At 51.2% G+C, this 22,674-nt stretch overlaps 2 protein-coding genes across 5 annotated transcripts in view; one reads left to right on the plus strand and one right to left on the minus strand.

The window, feature by feature from the left end:
• Positions 1-4,006: 4,006 nt before the first annotated feature.
• LOC128066518 (collagen alpha-1(I) chain-like) lies at positions 4,007-7,309 on the minus strand. The gene is made up of 4 exons (XM_052659552.1): positions 7,284-7,309; positions 6,822-6,962; positions 4,590-5,507; positions 4,007-4,292 (listed from the first exon to the last, which is right to left on the minus strand). Exons 1-4 carry the CDS (start codon positions 7,307-7,309, stop codon positions 4,007-4,009), a joined length of 1,371 nt encoding a protein of 456 aa, XP_052515512.1.
• KLC1 (kinesin light chain 1) overlaps positions 4,973-22,674 on the plus strand; it is a 66,004-nt gene continuing 48,302 nt past the window's right edge. For all 4 annotated transcript variants that reach the window (XR_008201227.1, XR_008201228.1, XM_052659684.1 and 1 more), the window contains exon 1: positions 4,973-5,072. The gene's annotated coding sequence lies outside the window, so the exon portion shown is untranslated. The remainder of the gene's footprint in view (positions 5,073-22,674) is intronic.

Consider the following 22,674-nt stretch of genomic DNA (forward strand, 5'->3'; position numbering starts at 1 on the left):
ATGGTCTCCTTAAGGCGCGTGCGGGCACTTCCCTGGAGGTCCAGTGGCTAAGGCTCCCCGCTCCCAGTGCAGGGCGTGAGGGTTTGAACCCTGGTCCGGGAACTAGGTCCCGCTTGCGCTTGCGTCAGGGAAGACCCCTTGTGCCGCAACTAAGACTGGGCAGGCCCGAATACATAAACAAAATAAGATTTAGAAAACGATGTGCGCATCCTACGTTGCATAGGTTTCTCCTAAAAAAGAAAGAAAGGAATCATGAACTGCACTCAGCACTCAGGAATGCTGGGAGCCCAGGGCACTCCCGCGGGCTCGGGCTTCTCCAGCAGAACCCAGGATTCACACCCGAAAAAAACAAAACAAAACGAGAGGGCGGAGCTTCTCCCTGCAGCTCCCCTTGCCTCCTCGCCCCCTGCCCCACCCCGGGTCCCTTCCCACCCGGCGAGCCCGCTGTTTTCCCATTTGTCTGAGCGAGCCGTTCCCAAAGCTCAATGAAGGCCGGCAGCGCCGGTTCTTTAAAGGAAAACCCCTGAAAATCTGATAAATACCATTTTCAGAACCGAAGCCCGAGAGGGTGTGGCCTTCCGCGGAGAGCGAGGCTGGCTGCTCAGGGATCAACCCGGTGGGTCTGGATGCCAGGCTGCCCCGCTGCACGGGTGCGCCGGCTGGGAGAAGGCCAGAGAATGCCCAGGCTGCTCCGGCGGTGGGGCCGGCGGGGAATTGAGGGGTCCTGGCTGCACGGCCTGTATATACCCTCCCCGCTCCCTGTCCCTCCGGGGGAGCAACGCCCTTACGACCTGGGCCGGGTCGCCACCCAAGTACCGCTTCCCGGCCCCTCCCAGGCAGGCTGGCTTCCTAACCCCTTCCTCCCTCCCTCCCTTCCTCCTTCTCAGGCCCTCACAGGACTGGGGCCGCTGCCTCCTCCTCCCACCTCTGAAGACCCCGCAGGATCAAAGGGAAACCCCTGATCCTGGTCTCCCCCAAAGGGCTGCCGCTGGACACAGACAACCACAGACATTTCCAATAAAAAGATGGATGCTTCAAAACCATGGTAAAGGCAGGTCCCACTGTCTACTGGAGACAGAAGGCTGTGTGGTGTGTTGGGTACCACGCATCTCTTCCTGCAGTTCCTCCACTGGGGCGATCCCAGCTGCCATGTGAATGCCCCTCTTGCAGGGGTCCCCTGATCCCTGCCTCACCTGGTCCACCCTCCTCGCCTAGCTTCCTGTCTCAGCTGCTGCAGGCCCTGGGCTCCCCTGTGCAGGGGCGTTCTCCCATTGCCCAACCTTGCACCGGACATCAGTGGTTCTCAATAAATCCTGGCTCCAGTAGTCGTGTATGGATGTGGGAGTTGGACCGTACAGAAAGCTGAGTGCTGAAGAACTGATGCTTTTGAACTGTGGTGTTGGGGAAGACTCTTGAGAGTCCCTTGGACTGCAAGGAGATCCATCCTAAAGGAAATCAGTCCTGAATATTCATCAGAAGGACTGATGCTGAAGCTGAAGCTCCAATACTTTGGCCACCTGATGTGAAGAACTGACTCATTGGGAAAGACCCCGATGCTGGGAAAGACTGAAGGTAGGAGAAAAGGGTGACAGAGGATGAGATGGTTGGATGGCATCACTGATTCAATGGACATGAGTTTGAGTAAGCTCCGGGAGTTGGTAATGGACAGGGAGGTCTGGTGTGCTGCAGTCCATGGGGCTGCAAAGAGTCGGACGTGACTGAGCGACTGAACTGAACCAAACCCTCCTAGCCTGTGATGCCTCAGTGACTCCAAATAGCAGGAGGTTAGCATTTATCATGGTTTTTTTTTTTCCCCACTCTTCACTGACCAGGGACCTCAGTCACTGCTCCATCTGGGCCCTGGGGGCTGTACAGCAGGCGCAGCCACATGGTCCAACTCCTCTGTCTTGACCTACAGGCTGCCTGTTGATGTCTCAGGTGTTAGAACAGGGGCGTGGAAGGTGGAAAGAGACAGAAGCAGAGGAGGGCAGAGGGCAGGGCAGGAGGATGAGGCAGAGACGGGTGGAGAGGAGGAGGCAGCGGCCAAGGCTGCCTTCCTGGAACAGATCACTCACCCAGGAGTGAGGAGGGAGGAACCCCTAGTCCTGCCTATGGGGTGGGGTGCCTACTGGCCCCCCAGGCACAGCTCCACCCCTCCAGGACCCAGGCTGGTCTGACAGGCTGTTGGCTACAGGGATGTGCAGACTCGTTGCCTGTCTCCAGGTTTATGGGAAGGACAGGTGAAGGCTTCGCTGCCCCTGCAGAGGCTTCCCCACCACAAAGGCATCAACTCCTGGCTCTGCGGGTGCGTGCACACGGAGACCCAGGGCTGCCGTTTGTTCCTAAAGATGAATTAATGCCTCTTCCCCAGCAGCAGGGAGGCAGCAGGCAGACCTCAGAACATGCAGGGCCTCAGCTGCAACATCTGTAGAATGGAGACAGCGGCACTTCTCTTGGGGGTCACTGTAAGAGTTAGAGGACTGAAGGAGATGGGATGCCCAGGATCCTCAGCGAGGACAGACAGAGGGACAGATGGATGGACAGACAGATGGACAGATGGATGGACAGACAGAGGGACAGACAGATGGACAGACAGACGGACAGAGGGACAGACAGATGGACAGACAGGGACAGACAGATGGACAGGCAGATGGACAGACGCTTGCTGGTCTCAGTGGGAGACCCTGGTGAGGATGGGTGCTCCGCCCCGCTGCCCAGAGGAGGGTGCCTCGACGTGCTTCCGGGAGGGTCCCCGGGTATGGTGGGTGATTGCTCTTCTTTCCTCATCGCTTCAGATTCATCCCCGCCTGAGGACTCTGGCCTGGAGTGGCCCCTGTGTCCCCAGCAGTTTTGCAGTTGGCCCCTTCCTATTGCTTAGATCTCAGCCCACTTGCCTGCCTGAGCTCACTGCCTCTGCCAGTGGTAATCGTGTGTGCCTGAGTCCTGAGTCACTCAGTCATGTCTGACTCTTGCAACCGCATGGGCTGTAGCCCGCCAGGCTCGCCTTGGTTGTGAGATTTCCCAGGCAAGAATACTGGAGTGGGTTGCCATTTCCTTCTCCAGGGGATCTTCCCGACCCAGGGACTGAACCCGTGTCTCCTGCTTGGCAGGCGGATTCTTCACCGCTGAGCCACCAGGGCATCACTGAGCACTGCACAAGCGAGAGCAGGTATCTTCTGTGTCCTGTTTACCAGTGCTCGTTGGCTCTTATGTTGACCACTGGCAGTTCAACAGGTATTTGCTGAGAGAATAGAAGAGCTAGATAATAGGGCCTGAACAGCTTGGCAGCAGTGGGGATGCGAGGGATGTGCTTGAGCAATCGCAAAGACGTCCACTCTTGGCCACCCATCGGAAAAGGACGTGAGCAGCCCAGGTCCCTCACTTGCTTCCGTGATGGGTGAGTGGAAGGAACAGTCACTGAGCCTAGAGTCACAGACAGAGGGGAAGCCTTGCTCAGCCTGCTCCTCCTTCTCTGTAGCACTGTGGTCACAGCTGCCCAACATGCCCAGTCTAAGGCGGTTGTTGAGGAGCAGATCACATCCAAGCTGCAGTGTGGCTGAGCCAGTAAGGGAGTGTGGAGGGGTTGATTGATTAACTGCTGGTCTCTCTCTGCCCAGTGATTGCTGTGTCACCTTGGGAGCGTCCCCTCTTTTAGCTCAACTTCGCATTTATAAATGAAAGCAAAGGAGCTGGACCTCCCTGTGAAAATCTAGCAGCATTTACTTCCTCCTGGGTGACTCAGTAATTGCAGGGTTAAAATGGCTGCTGGTGCTGGGGTGGTAACATCTGAAAAGCTCAGCAGTTCAAAAGCAAGTGTGTAGGGGGGCTGGGGGGGGCGGTGTGGGGCTGGCACCGAAAGCCCTCCTGGTTAATCATGCCACTTGGGACCTGTGCAGGCACGGGGGTGGGGGGGGGGGGGAGGATGCGGTTCTCTCAAGCTGGTGGCAGGCAAGGAAAGCTGAGCCTTGCCCACTGAATCAGCACGTCCTCAGGGCTGGCTGCTGAGTCAGGCCCGCAGAGCCGCGATGCAGCAGGACGGGGCCCAGCAGCGTGGTCTGACCTGGAAGTACTGCCCTTCGGGCTGGGCTGGAGGTCGTGGCACCGCGCGGCCAGGGGTGTGCCCTGGCGATGGCTGCCGGGTGGGGTCCGACAGCAGAGGTGGCATCTCTGCTTTTGGCAGGAAGCAGGGGTTAAGTAAGCAGCCCACCCCGCTCATGAGCCTGGGGTGCGGTTCCTGCGAGGACTTGGAGGCCGCGGGGAGAGCCTGGACAGTGCCTTTGAGCTCGGGCCCTCTAAGACCCGATGGCCCAGGGGCGAGGGAATGAGACCATGGGCAGGGCACGGGGGCTTGGGAGCCAGGTCTCCACCGAAGACTGGATTTTCCTGGCCGGCGGCCTCCTGGCTTATCCCAGCGCCTCTGGACCCTTTCCTTTGCTGTGGCTGGCGAAAGCTCCCCCAGCCCACCCCGCCTCGAGGGTTCTGGAAAGATTTAAATGAGCACATAAAGCATAAGAATAAACATTATTCCTGCTGCGTGAGAGCGCGAGCCGGCCGCGCCCAGGAGGGAAAGGCCCAGGCGTGGTGCTGACCGGCCGGACTCGGCCAGCGCCTCCCTCGGGCGCCCCTCTGCCCCGTGCCCCCGCGGGGCCGCCCCAGGAGGGCCCTCCCCGCCCCCCGAGCTGCCCGCGGCGGCCGCCCCGCCCCCCGGCGGCGGGGCAGGTGACGTCACGGCGGCGCGCGGCATGATGGGGCGGGAGCGCCGAGCCGGGGGAGGGACGCGGGGACGCCATTTTCGGCGGCGCGAGCGGCAGACCCGGAGCCGGCCGGGCGCGGAGCTGCAGCTGCGAGGAGCAGCCGCGGGAGACAGCGCGCGGGGGCGGCTGAGGATGCTGCGGGGCGGCCGCGCCAGCGCCCCTCGCTCGTGACCGCGGCGCCAGCGCCCCTCGCTCGTGACCGCGGCGCCGCGCCCGAGGCGGCTGAGGCGGCGGCCCCCGGCGGCCCCGGCTCCGCGCACGCGCCCGCGCCCTCCCGGTGCTGACAGCGCGAGCGCGCGGCCCCGTGGGAGCAGCTCGGTGAGTCGGCGGCCGGCCCGGGCCCCCCGGCCGCGCGCGTGTGCCCTCCGCCGGCCGCGGTCCTCGGGCAGGCGCGTCCGCTTCCCCCCCCCCCGGCCCCGGCCGGCCCCCAGGGCGGCTGCTGCCCCCGCAGGCCCCGGCCCCCTCCCGCCGCGGCCCCTGCGGGTCCGGGCGCCCTCCGCCCGCCCGCCTCGCCCCGGCCCCGCCCGGCCAGCATCTCGGGCCCGGCCCCGCCGCGGGGGGCCAGCTGGGGTCCCGGGAACCGCCCCGGGAGGGGGCCGGGGCGCGCAGGGCGGGGGCGGCCGGCGCGGCTGGCTTTGTCCGAGCCCGTCCCCTTCCTTCCGGCCTCCGCCCTCTCCCGCGGCACCGCCCTGGGCTGACGCGCCTGTCACGCTCTCGGGCGGGCGGCCGGCGGCTCGGAAGCGTGCGGGGTCCCTCCGGAGAGGCCGGCTGGACCGCGCCCGCCCGCGACCCTCTTCTTCCAGTGACGGACCCTCAGTGCCTCGTCCACAGCATCAGCCTAGGCTGGAGTTGCCCCTGCTTAACCTGCAGCATCCCTGCCCTGCAATACGTACTCGGGTCACATTTGCTGTACCTCTTTCTCTAAAAAATGAAAAGATTTGTAGAGGCAGGCAGTTTTGTATTAAAGATTATGTATTGTTGCTGGGTTTTGGTTTTGTTTTTTTTTTTTACTTTTTCCTTAAGCAGCATATTCAGAGTTTGCATATTAACCATTTGATAAGGAGTTCTTGTTTTTCTAAATGTTTTTTAAAAGTGTGAGAGCAGAACATTTGTGATACACCATTTAAATTGATATGTGAAGGGGCAGTTGGTTCTTTGATTCTTTGCATGAGTTAAATTTCTAGACTTTCTTTGTAGAACATGACTGAGGCATTGATCAGAATAATTAGCTCAGTATATACATTGTACTAGTTAAGTGACTAGTTCCATTAGAAATTGGAACAGCGTCCTTAAATCTCATAGTTTTATTTAGGATGACCCTCTTTCACAGACCGGCAGCAAGACTTGTCAAGGTGGGAAATGTGACCCGTTGTTCTGTTTCCTAGGTACTCTAAGAGTACAGACATACTAAATGCTAAAAATTCCAGATCGTGTGGGATTGTATGTGGGGGGAGGACCCTCTCTTGAGAGCCAGTTTCTCCGAGTCATCCAAGGATGCAACCTCATGTTGCAGACGCGTCTGGCCGCCCTGTGCTGTCCTGACACGACAGTGGGGTGGTCACTTCACTGTGTCCTGGCTCGGTCACCTGGCTTGGCAGTGTTTTCTAAGCGCACTGTCCACCGTGCATAGTGAAGAAAGACATGTGTGGGCATCGCCAGCGAGGAGGAGGGAGGAGAAGGCAGAGGAGAGCCACATGATGCCTTAAGCATTTCATAGTGAGTAAAAGCTCAACTGCAGTGACTTAAAGTTTACATTTTTAAAAAAAATTACACCTTCTTAAGCGTGTTTCATAATGTTGAAAAATAAGTCAGTGCATAGCTTTCCATGTAGGGCTATAAACTATCTCAGACTAGAATTCTATAAAAAGAAAGCTAGAAATTGAAAAATGAGAAGTTAAATAAATTGTAGGATTTGTATGACCTGGAATGTAAGTGAAGGATGATAAGAAAGCAGAACTTTATTAACAAATACACGATCAGTACAGAAGTGCTGGGGAGTTTAGATGTCGGCTTTGTGGCCTGGGATAAACAGGATTAGCCTGCTAAGATGCGAAGGCACGGTCTTACAGGTCCGCTGAGAACCAGCTGAGTGGCGCGTGCTCTGCCCTCGGGGGCAGCTTGAAGTCTGGACCTCGGATGACACTACGCGTGTGCTGAGTGCTCTGCGTGAGTGAGTCTGGCTGTGAGGCAGGCCTGGGAGTGGCGATGCTGCAGGTTGGGAAGGGGCGAGGTGGAGGGGCAGCGTGTCCGGAGCGTAGCCTCGGCGACAGGAGCCGGGAGCAGAGTTAGAGGGGGACTGCCGGGGCGGGTGGCCTCGGGAGGGCTTCAGCCCGCCACTCCTCTGCAGAGGCTCTCGCAGTGTTCTGGAAGCGCCACAGCTCGACTTTTCCGCTCACCTTCCTGTCTTGCACTCACTCGGGTGCGCCCAGGTGCGTCCGGGTCGGCTGCTCTGGGTGTCGTTGTGCCCTCTCTTGCCCGCGCACTCCTTGGCACGGCTCACTATTCGCAGCACGACTCCATTTTACTTACTTTTTTTCTTTATTTTCTTTTGCCATACCGCTTGGCTTCTGGGATCTTAGTTCCCCGACCAGGGGTTGAACTGGGCCCTTGGCAGGGAGAGCATGGAGTCCTGACCGCTGGACCACCAGGAAATTCCCTACTTAGTTATTTTCTTGTTTAGATTATTGTCTGTCTCCTCCACTTACATTTGCAGTCTCCACGAGGGCACTGGTGTGTTGTGTCGGTCCTTAGCATATAATATGAAGGAATGCATCGATCATTTCCTTGTCTTTCTCGTGGGTGACTCACTAGCAGGTGACGCCCACCACGATGGGAAGAATGGGAGGAGGAGATGCTGAGCGTGGGTTTGGGTCGGTTAAATCCACAGTGCTTACGGTGGCCAAGCAGATTGGTGGTCAATTGGCGATCCGGTCTGGAGTTAGGCTGGAGATAAAGATTCGGGAGCATCTGACATTTGGTAGTGATCGCGGAGTACCCGAGGGTAGGGAAGCCCGGGGACACAGAAGAGGAGGAGGGCAGTATCCCGTTGGCTAAAAGGCAGAGGAAGATTTGGACGGAAGAGTACTGGATTTGGTTCTGGAGGGCTATTAAGACTCTTCAAGTTTTCCTGAGACTGTCTTGCTTGCCAAGGCAGGAAGGCCGTTTGAGAGATGATGAGCATTTTTTCTCCCAAGGTGTTCTTGTGCCATTCTGTCCTGTAGCTTACTGGCTAATGTACTCTTAGATGAAAAATGAACTATGATTTTGTCTTGTATTTAGATTTAAGAATATTTTTAAAACTAATTTCTGTTTCTGAGTGCTCCGGGCTCGTTGCTGTGCTCGGGCTTTCTCTGGTTGTCACGAGTAGGGGCTGCTCCTCGTCGCCGGGCCCGGGCTTTGGATTCGGTGGCTCCTCTTGTTGCAGAGCTTCGGCTCTGGGTGCACAGGCTTAGTTGCCCCTAGGCATGTGGGATCTTCTCGGAACACGGATCGAACCCGTGTCCCCTGCATTGGCAGGCTGATTCTTAACCACTGGGTCACCTGGGAACGCCTCTGACTTTATTTTTAACTGATTTTTGCAGGCAGATGAGAGCTTTTAAATACGCTTGGTGTGTTGTGTTGTTGATAACTTAATAAAGCAGATGTAAGTGACTATCAAAAGAACAATTTAAGCTAAGTGCATAGATGAAGTAGAAGTTATTTCCTTGGTTCTGAGCTATCCCAGTCACCTCAGCTCCAGCCTTGGGTTGTCCCTCCGATGGTGGGTTGTGGAAGCCTGTGCTGCGCCTCTGAAGTTGCCGTGCTGCTGCTGGCAGAGCTGGAGTGGCGAGCGTATCACTGCGCCAGGTGAACTTGGTGCGGTAATCGCTTCCATCCTGTTGCTGGGGAAAGTGAGGATTGGAGACACTTGATCAGGTTCCATCAACCAGACGTCTACAGCTGGGAAGTCAGGCTTCTCACTTTCTTTTTCTTGCGTGTTTTAAGTTTTGAACCGTGGGTCATAGCAGTACTAAGGTCAGCCCTCCAGTTGCCTTCCCTGGGAAGCGCCTGCCCGTTTCTTCCTTTTCAGAAGCCCAGAGGTGCAGAGGGGTCACGGTCACTCCGGGGAGTTGCTGTCTAAGGTGCAGTGCTTCGGGCCACCATGCTGGTGTATTTGTTCTTCACAGAGGCTCACGCAGGCCGCGTGGTCAGTGAGAGCTGATTGAGTCTTCATTCTTATGGTGATTATGGTGGTGTGTTTTCTCTTAAATTCACTTATTCTGTTTAAAAACGACTTGCGTTATTGACCAAATGGGAAGACTATGTTGATTTCTATATTTTTTTAGATTGTGATTAAAAAAAACCCAATTTACCATCTTAGTCATTTTTAAATAAGTTCAGTAGTCTTAAATATATTTGCATCATCGTCCAGTAAACCTCGAACTTTTCATCTTTTAAAACTAAAACTTCGTATCCATTAAATAACTCCCTATTTCCTCCATCCCCTTAGCCCATGGCAACTACCATTCTGCTTCTGTTTCTATAGCTTTATCTGCCTTAGATACTTCACACAGCTGGAGTCATGCAGTTTTTGTCTTTTTGTGACTGGGTTGTTTCACTTGGCATAATGTCTTTAAGATTCTTCTATAGTTTCTATCCTTTTTAACTAAAACATCATTAAGTTCTAAAGCTTTTTTGTGTGTGAAATTTATATTAGTTTTCTATTTACCATATAATAAGTTACTGCAAATTGAGTAGCTTAACACGATAACCGTTGTTGTCTCAGAGTCTCTGTGGGTGAGGGGTCCAGGCGTGGCTTGGCTGCAGCCTCTGCCCAAGCTCACGGGGCTGCCATCTGTGCTGGGCTGTGGTTCTCCTCCGGAGCTCAGGGTGCTCTTGTAAACCCTTTTGGTTGTGGCACAGTTCAGTTGTTGTGTTTGTAGGACTGACGTCCTGGTTTTCTCGCCGACTGGCTGTCTCTTGCTGAGGGCTTTGCTCTCTTAGCTCCTGGAGGTGGCCTGCACTCCCCTGCCAGCAACACTGATTTTCTGGTATAACTCCAGATTAGTTCTGTCTTTTCTAAAATAACATATAAATGAGATTAAACAGTATGTACATTTTGCATCCAGCTTCTTTCCCAGCATAACCATTTAAAATTCAGCACTTGGAAAGGCGTGTATCAGTGGTCTGTCCCTTTCTGTTCCTGAGTAGTGTCCCCGTGTACAGATCTGCCGCGGTTTCGCCATTTTCCTCCTGATCTGCATCTGGGGCAGGGAGCACTCATTCTTGTAAGGACTGTGGACGTACATTTTCTTCTTTTTTTTGGCCCGGTCATGTGGGGTCTTAGTTCCCTGAAACCCATGTCCCCTGCGGTGGAAGCTCTTAACCACTGGACTGCCAGGGAAGTCCCACATTTTCATTTCTTTTGCGTAAATATTGAGGAGTGGAATCGCTTATAGGATAGGCGTAGGATTGACCTCGAAGGCACTGCCAGCTTTCCAAAGCAGTTGTGCGCTTTACACTCTTCTCCAGCTTTTGGTACTGTCTGCTTCATCATAGCAGCTGCTGGCTGGTGGCATCCTGTGATGGGTTTAGGGCGCCTTTCCCAGATGACTAATGATGGTGAGCACTTGTTAACATACGTGCCTTTTATATACCTGCTGTTGTGAAGTGTCTGTTCAATTCTTTTGCTCATTTAAAAACAGTTTTTAAAAAAATAGTGACTGTAGGCGTTCTCTAGGGATTTGGATTTGTCTTTTGCCACGTATTGCAGACTTTTTTTTCCCAATCTGGGGCTTAACTGTTCTTTGCTTGTGCCTTTAGAGAGTCTGCCTGCCATGCAGGAGACCCCGGTTCGATTCCTGGGTCGGGAAGATCCCCTGGAGAAGGGAAAGGCTACCCTCTCTGGCATTCTGGCCTGGAGAATCCCATGGATGGTGCAGTCAGTGGGGTCGCAAAGAGTCGGACACAACTGAGCGACTTTCACTTTCACTTTGAAGTAATCGGTAGTTTACCATTTTGATGACGTCCACAGTATCAGGTTTTTTCCCTCATGGTTCCTGCTTTCTTTTGTTTTCGTTTGAAAAGCATTAAAAATGTGTGCTCTTTAGGGGAAACTTAGGATACAGAAAGATGTGAAGGTTTAAGTGAGTTGTCTGTTTCTCTTTTCCCATTTTCTTTCTTTCAAGAGAATTCAGATTTTTTAAAATTCTTTTTTTTTTAGTTAAGAAAGAAAATTATTCCATATGTGTGTTACTGATTAGCACTTAAGTACATAAACTTTTAGACTTACGGTATTATGCTAATAAGCTGACATTTTTCATTTTGAAGTAAAAATGCTTTTTTAAACCACAGAATGAATACTCTGTATTTATACTCGTTTGGCCTGTCACTCGTAACACCCTCTTATGTATTCTCTTAGTCACACTGTCTGGTGAAGTGGTTTTTCCTTTTCACTTGCTCAACCAAGGACTTGTAACAGAGACAGCCGCATCATTTGGGCTCACTCATCCTTGTTTTAGGAAAACACGTGTTCTCCTGTACACGTAGTACCTTTCCCTGTAGTTTCTCATGCTTAAAATTTGCATCCAGGGAAATGGGCCTGTGATCCCACGTCACATTGAACAACCTCGGTGCGCTCTCGGCCCTGGCCTGGAGCCCTGCGTGGGGAGAGGGAGGCACGACACCTGCTGGTGAGGGACCTGGCTGCATTGTAAAATTCTTTCTACAGGTGGTGTGGTTGGTTATCAGAGTCAGAGTGTCTCTACACAGAGGTGGCCGATTGCGAAACAGAACCACACTCAGTCAGGTTCTGAGCAGGGCTGGGGGGATAAGTGCCCAGAGCTCTGACCCTGCAGGGGCGTTTATGGTAGACTTACCCAGGAAGAAAACACATGCTTTTGTTTTATCTAGTGGCTTATAGCTTCTGGATGGAAACACGGTCAGATTAGATGCTGTAATTGTGGAGACTTTAATTTTAGAGCATTTCACTTTATAGGTTTTTCTGATTTTTAATCCAGCAGGATTGATTCATTCAGTTCACCCTTGAGATTCAAGTTTGAAAGTGAAAGTGAAGTTGCTCAGTCGTGTCCAACTCTTTGTGACCCCATGGACACCAGGCTCCTCTGTCCGGGGGATTTTGTAGGCAAGAGTACTGGAGTGGGTTGCCATTTCCTTCTCCAGGGAATTCTTCCCAACCCAGGGATCGAACCCAGGTCTCCCGCATTGTAGACAGACGCTTTACCGTCTGAGCCACCAGGGAAGTCCAAGTGATTCAAGTTCAGCAGAGGAAATAAAAGGATTAGATAAAGTTAGATCAGAGGAGATGCTGTGGTTCTAGTAGGAAAGGATGGAGTCAGTCAAGTCTCCATTCGGGAACACTTCAGACTCTGGACTCATACCTGTCAGTTACCTCTGTCTTTTCCTAACCCAGAGGTAAAGTTTCCTGGTAGAGTACCTCCTCCCATGAGGAGATTACGGTGTTTCTTCATGGGTGAAGGGTAGGCCATGTAGAGCTGGATAAAATATGTTTATCGTTATAATGTGATATTATATTTAGGAAACAAATTCACTATTGTAATACAAACCATGAGAGGGCGTGACCTTTGCATTTTTAGCCATAAATGTCATGGTGTGAAAAAGATTGAGACCCTGCAGGAGACGTTTTTGAATTTTGCTTCAGTATGAACCTTAACTTTATTATATAAACTGCTTATCCTCCCCTGCCCCCACCAAAACAAAACCAGCCATCCCGTGGAGATGCTTGAATTACTGTTCACTTTTCAAGTAAGTTCTATTCTCCCTTGACTCCACACTGTGTAGTTTTCATTTTGAAATTTCAGAACCAAAAAGTTAATGTACATTTTTTGCCAGGGTCCAACCCCGGTGGATCCAGGGTAATTTGAAGGGGAGACGGAGGAGGCGTCCTAGGAAGGAACTTATTTAATGACAGATATAAAGAGAGATTAGAAAAGGATAGTGTAGTAGGAAATATTAGAGGAGAAAAAGAGGCTGAATAACTTGGTTTACGTGGACTACCAATCAAACTCCAAGACAAGGGATGTGCACCGCCTCCGTAGGCCGCAGGCGTCTTTCCGTTCTCCCGAAGGAGAGGAGACACAGGCCTCCCTGGTCAGATCTTAGAAGCCCAGGCAAAATTAGCAGGCTTGGAGAGTATCCACACTCCAGATGGGAATTCAGCCAGAAGGGGAAAGAACGACACGGGGGAATCAGTCTTTCCAGAAACTGATCCGTTTTCTTTATTTCCAGGTTTGCTTATATACTTTTTGTTATACATAGGGATGAATATGGAGTCACGCGGGATCAGCCAACCTGACCTTTATCAAAATCAGGTGCTTCATATAAAAGTATACAAAGGTCTTAGGGGTTTTACATCATCTTCTGGCCATGAGGCCTGCTGGCATTTTATGGCCCTTTCTGATAATGGTAAGTCAACCAGAAAACTTATTTTTTCCAGGGGTGATTTTTTCTTAAACCAGGCGCCACCCTCCGAAGGTACCAGATAAAGTTGCATTCCCATAGGGTGAGGGTGCAGGGGGTTATAATCAAGAAAAGGAATTTACTTAGCCTAACGTTTAATGTGATTAATGTAAAAGGTTAATACTTATTTCTCCCATATGCTAGTTATATTCATTATAAGGGCAGGGAATATGGAGATTTAGCAGCAAATATTGGCTCAACAAATGAAAAACCCTTCACCAATATAATTTCTAATCAACCCACTATACTCTGCTAATTTTCTAACTTCTCAAAAGAGTCTAAATGTATTTAGGAAGTTTACAGCATCTCGTGCCTCTCACGGTTGGGAGGCTGTAAACAATCACATGTGGCCAGACGAACCTGCTCAGGCAGGCTAGAGAACCTTCAGAGGAGTTTGTAAGTTGAAACACTCTTGTCACGCCGAGGAATTTTTGTTAACTTGGAGCTGCAAGTTAACTCCTTCTCTGAGAGAGGTGGGGGGCAGCCCCTGTAAAGTCAGACGTGTAGGTGAGAGCATGACGCAGTAAAGCAGGCAGACTCTGGTTTCGGGGGTAGATGCTCGGGACCAAGGGGTGTCCTGAGGCTCGATCCCGCCTTTGCGTAATGCCGAGCCTCCTTCCTCATGACCTTTGCCACGGGCAGGGTTCCTCACGCTGGGTCCCGGCAATTTTTACCTCTAGCATTACTATTGATTACTTTGCTTTTCTAATAGCAGTAAGTAATGAATTGTGTATTAGAAATTTAAAATACCTTGAAAAGGGCTTTAGATTTTTCTTGTTTGTCAAAAGAGGGCAGAGGACAAAAAGATTGAGAAATGGCGCTTTCTGTGACTCCCTGACAAAGCTAAAGTAGGTGAGATAGGTCTCAGAGTGGGGTTTTGTGCTTCTGTTTTCTGTGCTTTGTATCATTTAATTAAAAATGAAGTTCTGGTTGTCCTCGCCCACGAGCCTTTGGCCACTACTGATCTGCTTTCCAGCCTCATGGGCGTTTCATGTAGTGGAATTAGGCAGCGTGAGGCCTTCTGTGGCTGGCCGCCTTCAGTTAGCACAGGTTAGCTGTGTTGTAGCATGTATCAGTGCTTTGTTCCTTATGATTGCCAAATAATATCCCACTGTATGGTTAGACCACACTGTGTGTATCCATTCGTTAGTTGAAGAACATTTGGGTCGTTTCCACATTCTTACTGTTATGATTAATGGCGAAATTTTTGTTTACAAGTTCTACATTGTCCAGAGTTTTATTGTTTGGGACCATTCTGTGTAAGTTTTTACATAAACATGTTTTCAGTTTTCTTGGTATATACCCAGGAGTGGAATTGACGGGTCATTTGTGTATTTAAATTTTTTAAATGTTATTGCTCTGTCGGGCGATGTAGGTTTCTGCTGTGCAGCAGAGTGGATCAGCTATATGCGTAGATAGGTCTGCTCTTTTTCTGTTTCTGAGCTTCCCAGTTAGGTCACCGCAGAGCACTGCGGAGGGGTCCCCGAGCTCTACAGCAGGTTCTCGTTAGTTGTCTGTCTCATATAGAGCGTCCAGAGTGCGCATGCGTCAATCCCGGTCTCCCAGCTCACCTCTCCCGCTCTCCCCCTTTGGCGTCCATGCATTTGTTTCCTACCTCTCTGTACCTATTTCTGTTTTGCAAATAAATCATTTAATTTTCTAAGTTTTGACACTTGTATCATCTTACCCACAAAACACTGTAATCTTGGGTTCCAGAATACTGAAGGTCTTAGTCTGTTCAGGCTGTTATAATAAAACACAATGAACTGAGTGGCTTATCAACAACAGGAATTTGTTTCTCATAATTCTGAGGACTGGCAGGTGCAAGGTCCTGGTGATTGGAGGTTAAGCACCTGGTGAGGGCCTGCTTTCTTTCAGAGTCGTCTCCCCGGGGCGTCACTGGGGAGGGGGGAGGGGGCCTCTAGGGTCTCTTCTGTGAGAGCGCTAGTCCTACTCATGCGGGCTCCCCTCCACCCTCAGGGCCTCCTGAAGGCTGCCTGTCCATGCCTTCACGGTCGTCGGGGCTGGGTGTCAGCGAAGGATTTGGGGGAGCACAAGCATTCAGATCTTGGGACTGAGCTTCCCCGAATACCACTTGGGTTGTTTCTTCAGACCCATTAGAGCCTCCCCGCTGTTTCTCCCCGTCCCCTCCCCTCCCCGCTCCCCACTCCCCTCCCTCCCCTCCCGGCTCCTCCTGCATCAGGACCTTCCTGCCTCCTGTTCCTCCGCTTGTGTAGAGAGATGGGCTGGCTGCCGGTTTCTCACCGGGTCAGCTCTTGGAAAGACACCTTAAATATGGTTTTTTGCTATCAGTCTTTGCAAGGCAAAGACTTCTATGTTTTCTCCTCCATCTTATTTTTATTTCTCTATGCTATCTTCTGTGTTTATAGGAAGTTCGTTTTGCACCCGAGAACTGTCAGAATAACTCACCTTTCTTTCTTGGCTGTGATTCACTCTGCATAGAGACCTGGTGCCCCCCCCACCCCATTTCTTTGTTTAAAAGTGGAGATATCAGTTCATAATAACATAAAGTTAACCATTATAAAGGGTATAATTCAGGAATTTTAAAAAAAGTATATTCTCTATATACTTGGGCAAATACTACCACCGCTAATCTAATTCTACACATTCCTTTTGGAGTGCTTGGATGTCTTTGTTTATATTTTAACTTTCTTTACCTTGAGCTTTTTAACTCCTTCCTAGTGGGATTTCACATCATAAAACCTCAGGAGGTGCGGTGACCAAGGTGGTGCTGTTTCTGTCTCTGGTCTTTGCTTTGTTTTTATTAATTTTTGAGAGGGGGGAGTTTGTGGTGAAAGTTGTTGGAATATTGAAAATTGTGTTGCCTGTTAATTGGTAGGATATTTGATTGTGTGTGTCTAAGCTCATTTCTGTGGTTCAGAGGAGGAGAGAGTGAATACGTGGTCGGGTGGTGGAGAGGGAAGCAAGACTGTCACATGAAAAACGACAATCTGATGTGACAGAGCCTCCAGTCTGTGTGATCTGGAGCGGTCTTCAAAGAGTGGCTTTAGACTTTCTGGTCTTAGGAAATACGCAGTGTGTTCACTGTTTCTGTTCTTGTCTCAGGGTTAGGTTGGCCTATTTTTACCGTGGCAGAAGTGTCAAACCCTTTCTGTGTGAGGTCTTAAGAAGTTCCATTGCCTGCGGCTCCAGACTGTCGGGGTAGCTATCACTGTTTGCTGAGTGGTGAGCCGCAGAAGCATGGCAGTCTGGTGCTGGAGCAAAGGCGCGCCTGAGCAGAGTGGACGGGCTTGGATTCGGTTCCTGTCCGGATAGTGTGAGCTTAAATCCCGTCAGCTGTCTCCTCCATGGTGAATAGGAATTACAGTGTCAGTCGACTAAACTGCCTACTGGCTGTTGATTGTTTTTGTTCTTTTAAAACAACACACATATGAAGATGCTCAAAAACGAAATTGCTTGGTTGATGTCAGTTCTTAATACACATATTGCAGATTTACTTTTTGGTTTTATTTTTCTCAAAGCTATACCTGTACTGTTTGTATGCTTTTCATACTGATTTTGAAAATAACCGTTTTGCTTTAGAGTAGTTCTGGGTTCGCGGGAAGGGAGCAACGATGGTCTGGAGCGCTCCTGAGGCTGCAGTGTCCCTAGTGGGGCCAGTGCACTGGGCTCCCGGTGCTGACCTGCTGTGTCTTCTGCCTTTGTGCCAACTGAGGAATCAGCAGTGGTACATAGTTGCGAACCAAAGCCCACATTTTATTTGGGTTTTACTAGTTTTCTTCTTCTTCTGTCCCGGGACCCCATCCAGGGCATCATATCCCGTTGAATCCAGCTCTCTGACAGCTCTGAGTGGTGCGTGCGTGTGTGCTGAGTCGCTCAGCCGTGTCTGACTCTGCAGCTCTATGGGCTGTGGCTCCCCAGGCCCCTCTGTCCGCGGGACTCTCCAGGCAAGAGTGCCAGAGTGGATTGCCGTGCCCTCTTCCGGGGGGGTCTTCCCGACCAGGGGTCACACCTGCATCTCCTCTGTCTCCTGCGCTGGCAGGCGGGTTCTTGACCACCAGAGCCACTTAGGAAGCCCTTGGAGCAGTACTGGTCAGTCTCTTATAGAATACCCCTCAGTTTGTATTTGTCTGGTGTATTTCTCATGGTTAGATTGGGTTTATGGGTTTGGGACGAAAACCACTGGGCCCAGGAGTGGTTTCTAAACCATTCTGTCAAACAAACTGAGATTCCTTGGACTAATGGCTGATTCTAAGGCTGGGGTAGGGAGAGTACAAGATGGGCCTGGACCATCCTGTGGTGCCAGGTAGTGCTCGAAGAACAGAAGGATGGGCATGTCAGGGGGCTCAGAAGCAATGGAGAGCACGCCCCACGGCCGGAGCTGGAACAGTTTGAGCAACACAATAAACAGTGTGGTATCTTTAATGATTAGTATTCTTAGCCGCCGCCCTGACCTCGGACACGGGGTGTCTCCTCCCGGCCGCCACTGACCTCGGACGCAGGGTAGCTCCTCTCGGCCGTTCCTGCGCCGTCGCAGCTTGGCACTCTAGGCCGCTGCCCCGCCCTCGGACGTGGGGTAGCTCCTCTCAGCCGCGCTTAGTGAGCCGGCTCGCAGCCGCCCGCGCTTTATTGACTATGCCAAAGCCTTTGACTGTGTGGATCACAATAAACTGTGGAAAATTCGGAAAGAGATGGGAATACCAGACCACCTAACCTGCCTCTTGAGAAATCTGTATGCAGGTCAGGAAGCAACAGTTAGAACTGGACATGGAACAACAGACTGGTTCCAAATAAGAAAAGGAGTACGTCAAGGCTGTATGTTGTCACCCTGCTTATTTAACTTCTATGCAGAGTACATCATGAGAAACGCTGGGCTGGAGGAAACACAAGCTGGAGTCAAGATTGCCGGGAGAAATAGCAATAATCTCAGATATGCAGATGACACCACACTTATGGCAGAAAGTGAAGAGGAACTAAAAAGCCTCTTGATGAAAGTGAAAGAGGAGAGTGAAAAAGTTGGCTTAAAGCTCAACATTCAGAAAACAAAGATCATGGTATCCGGTCTCATCACTTCATGGGAAATAGATGGGGAAACAGCAGAAACAGTGTCAGACTTTATTTTTGGGGGCTCCAAAATCACTGCAGATGGTGACTGCAGCCATGAAATTAAAAGACGCTTACTCCTTGGAAGAAAAGTTATGACCAACCTAGATAGTATATTCAAAAGCAGAGACGTTACTTTGCCGACCAAGGTCCATCTAGTCAAGGCTATGGTTTTTCCTGTGGTCATGTATGGATGTGAGAGTTGGACTGTGAAGAAGGCTGAGTGCCGAAGAATTGATGCTTTTGATCTGTGGTGTTGGAGAAGACTCTTGAGAGTCCCTTGGACTGCAAGGAGATCCAACCAGTCCATTCTGAAGGAGATCAGCCCTGGGATTTCTTTGGAAGGAATGATGCTAAAGCTGAAGCTCCAGTACTTTGGCCACCTGATGCGAAGAGTTGACTCATTGGAAAAGACACTGATGCTGGGAGGGACTGGGGGCAGGAGGAGAAGGGGACGACCCAGGATGAGATGGCTGGATGGCATCATGGACTCGATGGACGTGAGTCTGAGTGAACTCCGGGAGTTGGTGATGGACAGGGAGGCCTGGCGTGCTGCGATTCATGGGGTCGCAGAGAGTCGGACCCGCTTGAGCGACTGACTGAGCTGGAGGGACAGCCTCTGTGGATGGGCTTTCCTGGGGGCTCAGTGCTGAAGAGTCCGCCTGCAGTGCAGGCACCTGGGCTGGAGAGACCCCCTGGAGAAGGACGTGGCATCCCAGCCAGCACTCTTGCCTGGAGGAGCACACGGACAGCGGGAGCCACAGTCCATGGGGTCAAAAAGAGCCAGGTGCGACTCAGCCCTGAACAACAACAATAAGACCAGCTCCCACGGTCGACACTGGCAGCAAGAAATGGGTGAGGAAGGAGGCCCCCTCCCAGGCAGGAGAGGCGCACAGGACTCAACACGGTCTCTGGAAGAGTCCTTAGTGCCCCTCCCCACGCCTGAGCTGCACTGAGGGACTTGGTGGCGTGTGGGGAGGCGACCTGCAGCGGGGGACCCGCGCCCAGGGCCCCAGCAAGACGCCGAGACCCACATGGCTTAGGCGGGGCCCGGACTCTTGCGGGATGCACCAAGAGTGGTGCGGTCCGCTTTCAAACAGTCTCAGAGTTTTGTCGCGTTGGGTTTTTGTCACTCTTCTTTCCCTCTCCCCAGAGGTAACTGTTTTCACTTGTGTTAGGTGAGATGATGGTTTTTCTGTGGTGACCACCGTTTCTAAAGAACATGCTTCTGTTGCTGTCGGGTGGTTTTCTTTTTGACTTCCTGCGCTAGATGTTCAGAGCGTGCTGTGTTCTCGCCCCTCCTGACTACACAGGTGTGCCCTTTGCATTGCCACAGGCGCCCCATAGACAGTTATACTTAACTTGCTTAGGTCAGTCTGTACCTTCATATCACTGTGGACGCGCCTTAGCTGAGTCATGCAATGAACTGCTTGCTCCTCCCTCTCCAAGCTCTTGTTTTGTTTAGAGTTGGTACTTGTTTTTATCTCCTTGCTCTTAACATTAGTGCCGACGCGCCCCCGGAGTCTTGAGTGCGGGTCCTTGTGTTGGGTTGCAGGGCTGTCTTCCTGGTGCTTGTGCCCTCCCCGTGCGGACCCCCCTCCCCGGGGTGCCCGAGCCCCCTCCCGTGCCGAAGCCCCCTCCCCCTGCGGACCCCGCTCCCACGCCGGAGCCCCCTCCCCGTGCCTGCGGAGCCCCGGTGTCCTCTGCTCTCTCGGCTTGCCTTTGTCTTGGTTGCGCACGTCTTCCAGTAGCCTGAGGAGGGCTGCATGGGAGGTGACATTTTTTGAGACCTGTGACTGAAAATGTCATTCTTCTCACAGACTGAGAGTTGGCCGGCTGTAGAGTTCTGAATTGGAAATAATTTTCTTTCAGAGTGCGGAAGGCATTTGTTTATTGCCTTTTGCTCCCAGGGTTGCTCTCAAGCAGTCTGCAGCTCTGGTGGTTTCGGCCTCTCCCCGGCCCTCCGGCCCCCGGTGTGTAGGACATTCCTTTGTCACCCGGTGTTTTCTTCAGCAAACAGCCCTTTGGTAAAGTCTGACCCCTAAGCCTAGAACAGCGTCTGGCGTAGAACTGGGGGCTCGATAGATGTTTATTGAGTGAAGGGCTGTTACTGTCTTTGGGTTGGTTGGAGTCGGGGCCGGGCTGCCTGGTCTGTAGGCTGGTGGAGGTTGGGGGGTTGTCCTCCAGCTTCTCTCTGGTGTGGCCGAGCTCGGTTCTCACGTTCCCCTGCCAGGCTTCATTGGACCTGGCAGCCTTCCTCAGTTTAGAGCCCCAAGCTAATATCGTACCAGATTGTCCACTCTAAATTGTTCCATTCCCGTCGTTCCTAGCAGGAGTTAGTTGTAGCTCTGAAGAGCTCTCTTTTTATCCCTGGTGTATTAGAGAAAGTGAAAAACCACTCTTGTCATAAAGGGCAAGTTACGTTAACAAATGGAAAGGAACGGTGAATTGCAGGGTGTGGTGTGGGCTGTTTTCTGTTTGTGCGCATCACCTCTCAGATTAGTTCGGAGCAGAGGTGAAGGAGCGGAGCGTGCAAGTTAGTGTTTTTGGTGCACTCAAAATTGTCTCTGTGCTCGTTACCTGCTGGTCGTCGCTTTCAGTTACTGTTGAGGCCCAGAGCCTCGCCCTGCCCGTGTTACATGAAGTGCGTGCGCTACTGACGGCAGTGAGGCGGTTGCCTTGTCCGTCTCGTTTCAAGGTTGAGTGTGCAGTGACCTAGTCCCTTCCTTCTTAGTGAAGGGCCCGTGTTTTGGTTTCCTGTGTTTCCCAGGGGCCGGGCAGCCTTTCAAAAGGAGAACCTGTGTTTTTCAAGTGGCATTTTAAAAAGAAGTAAGAATTATTTTTAGGTTACAGAATGCTCCAGGCAGGATTTAATTGAGGGTCTGAATGTGGAGATAAGCTAGATTCTTATTACTTCTCAGTTTCTGACCATAGTGTGGTCAGATGAGTAAATGATCGCAATAAACCCTTGGACATGAGACTGGTGGTGTGTATGTGTGTGTGATTTACTGAAGTACAGTTGGTTTACAGACACACACACACTTCTCCACAGTGTGTGTCACAGGATGCTGAACGCAGTCCCCTGTGCTGTACAGGAGCGCCTTGCTGTTTATCCATTATTCTGTGTATAATAGTTTGCGTCCACTAATCCCGAACTCCCATCCCCTGCCTCCCCCAGCCGCCTGACAGCCACAAGTCTGTTCTGCGCGGCTGCTGAGACCCCTCTGTATTAGAACTGCCCATCAAAGCTGTTACACTGGATCTTCCCTGGTGGCCCAATGGTTACGATTATGCTCTGCAATGCAGGGGACCCAGGCTTGGTCCTTGGTTGGGGAACTAAGTATTCCCTAAGTCATGCCATGGGGCACCTAAGCCTGCACACCACAGCTCGAGAGTCAGTGTGCCACAAGGAGAGAGCTGCTGTGCCACAGCCAAGACCCGATGCAGCCAGATAAATAAGTATTTTTAAAAACTGTTACATACACTATTGGATAAAAATTACAAGGATCGAATCAGTGTTTCAAGTAATGGAAACAAAAATAGTTCTAAAGTCAAATAAAACTTATGCTTTAGGATTATTTTTGTCTTCATTATTTTATTTAGCGACTATCATTTGTAGTCAAGAGTAGAGAATTTGTTGGAGACTTGAATTCTGAGAGTTGGAAGTTAGTAATAATAGCTTTGCCTGTTGAACTGTGGATTTAAGAGTTTTGATATGAAGAAGGGCTTCTTGTGTTTTAGGAACTTAATTCAGATGTTAGATTTCTCAGGTTCTGCCTTGGAGTTCATGCAGTTAAGTATTTAGTTCCGTTGCTTTCCCAGAGGAATCATGGGACTTTAAAGAGTTCTCTTTTTGGAAATAAAAGCAGAGTAAACAATTTCACAGTGAGAGACTACTTTTTTGGGCTCCAAAATCACTGCAGATGGTGACTGCAGCCATGAAATTAAAAGACGCTTGCTCCTTGGAAGAAAAGTTATGACCAACCTAGACAGCATTTTATAAAGCAGAGACATTACTTTGCCAACAAAGGTCCATCTAGTCAAAGGTATGGCTTTTCCAGTAGTCATGTGTGGATGTGAGAGTTGGACTATAAAGAAAGCTGGGCACCAAAGGATTGATGGTTTTGAACTGTGGTGTTAGAGAAGACCCTTGAGAGTCTCTTGGACCACAAGGAGATCCAACCAGTCCATCCTAAAGGAAATCAGTCCTGAATATTCATTGGAAGAACTGATGCTGAAGCTGAAACTCCAGTACTTTGGTCAGCTGATGTAAAGAACTGACTCACTGGAAAAGACCCTGATGCTGGGGAAAATTGAAGGCGAGAGGAGAAGGGGACAACAGAGGATGAGATGGTTG

Source organism: Budorcas taxicolor, chromosome 21, assembly GCF_023091745.1.
Source record: "Budorcas taxicolor isolate Tak-1 chromosome 21, Takin1.1, whole genome shotgun sequence".
Classification (NCBI taxonomy): Eukaryota; Metazoa; Chordata; class Mammalia; order Artiodactyla; family Bovidae; genus Budorcas; species Budorcas taxicolor.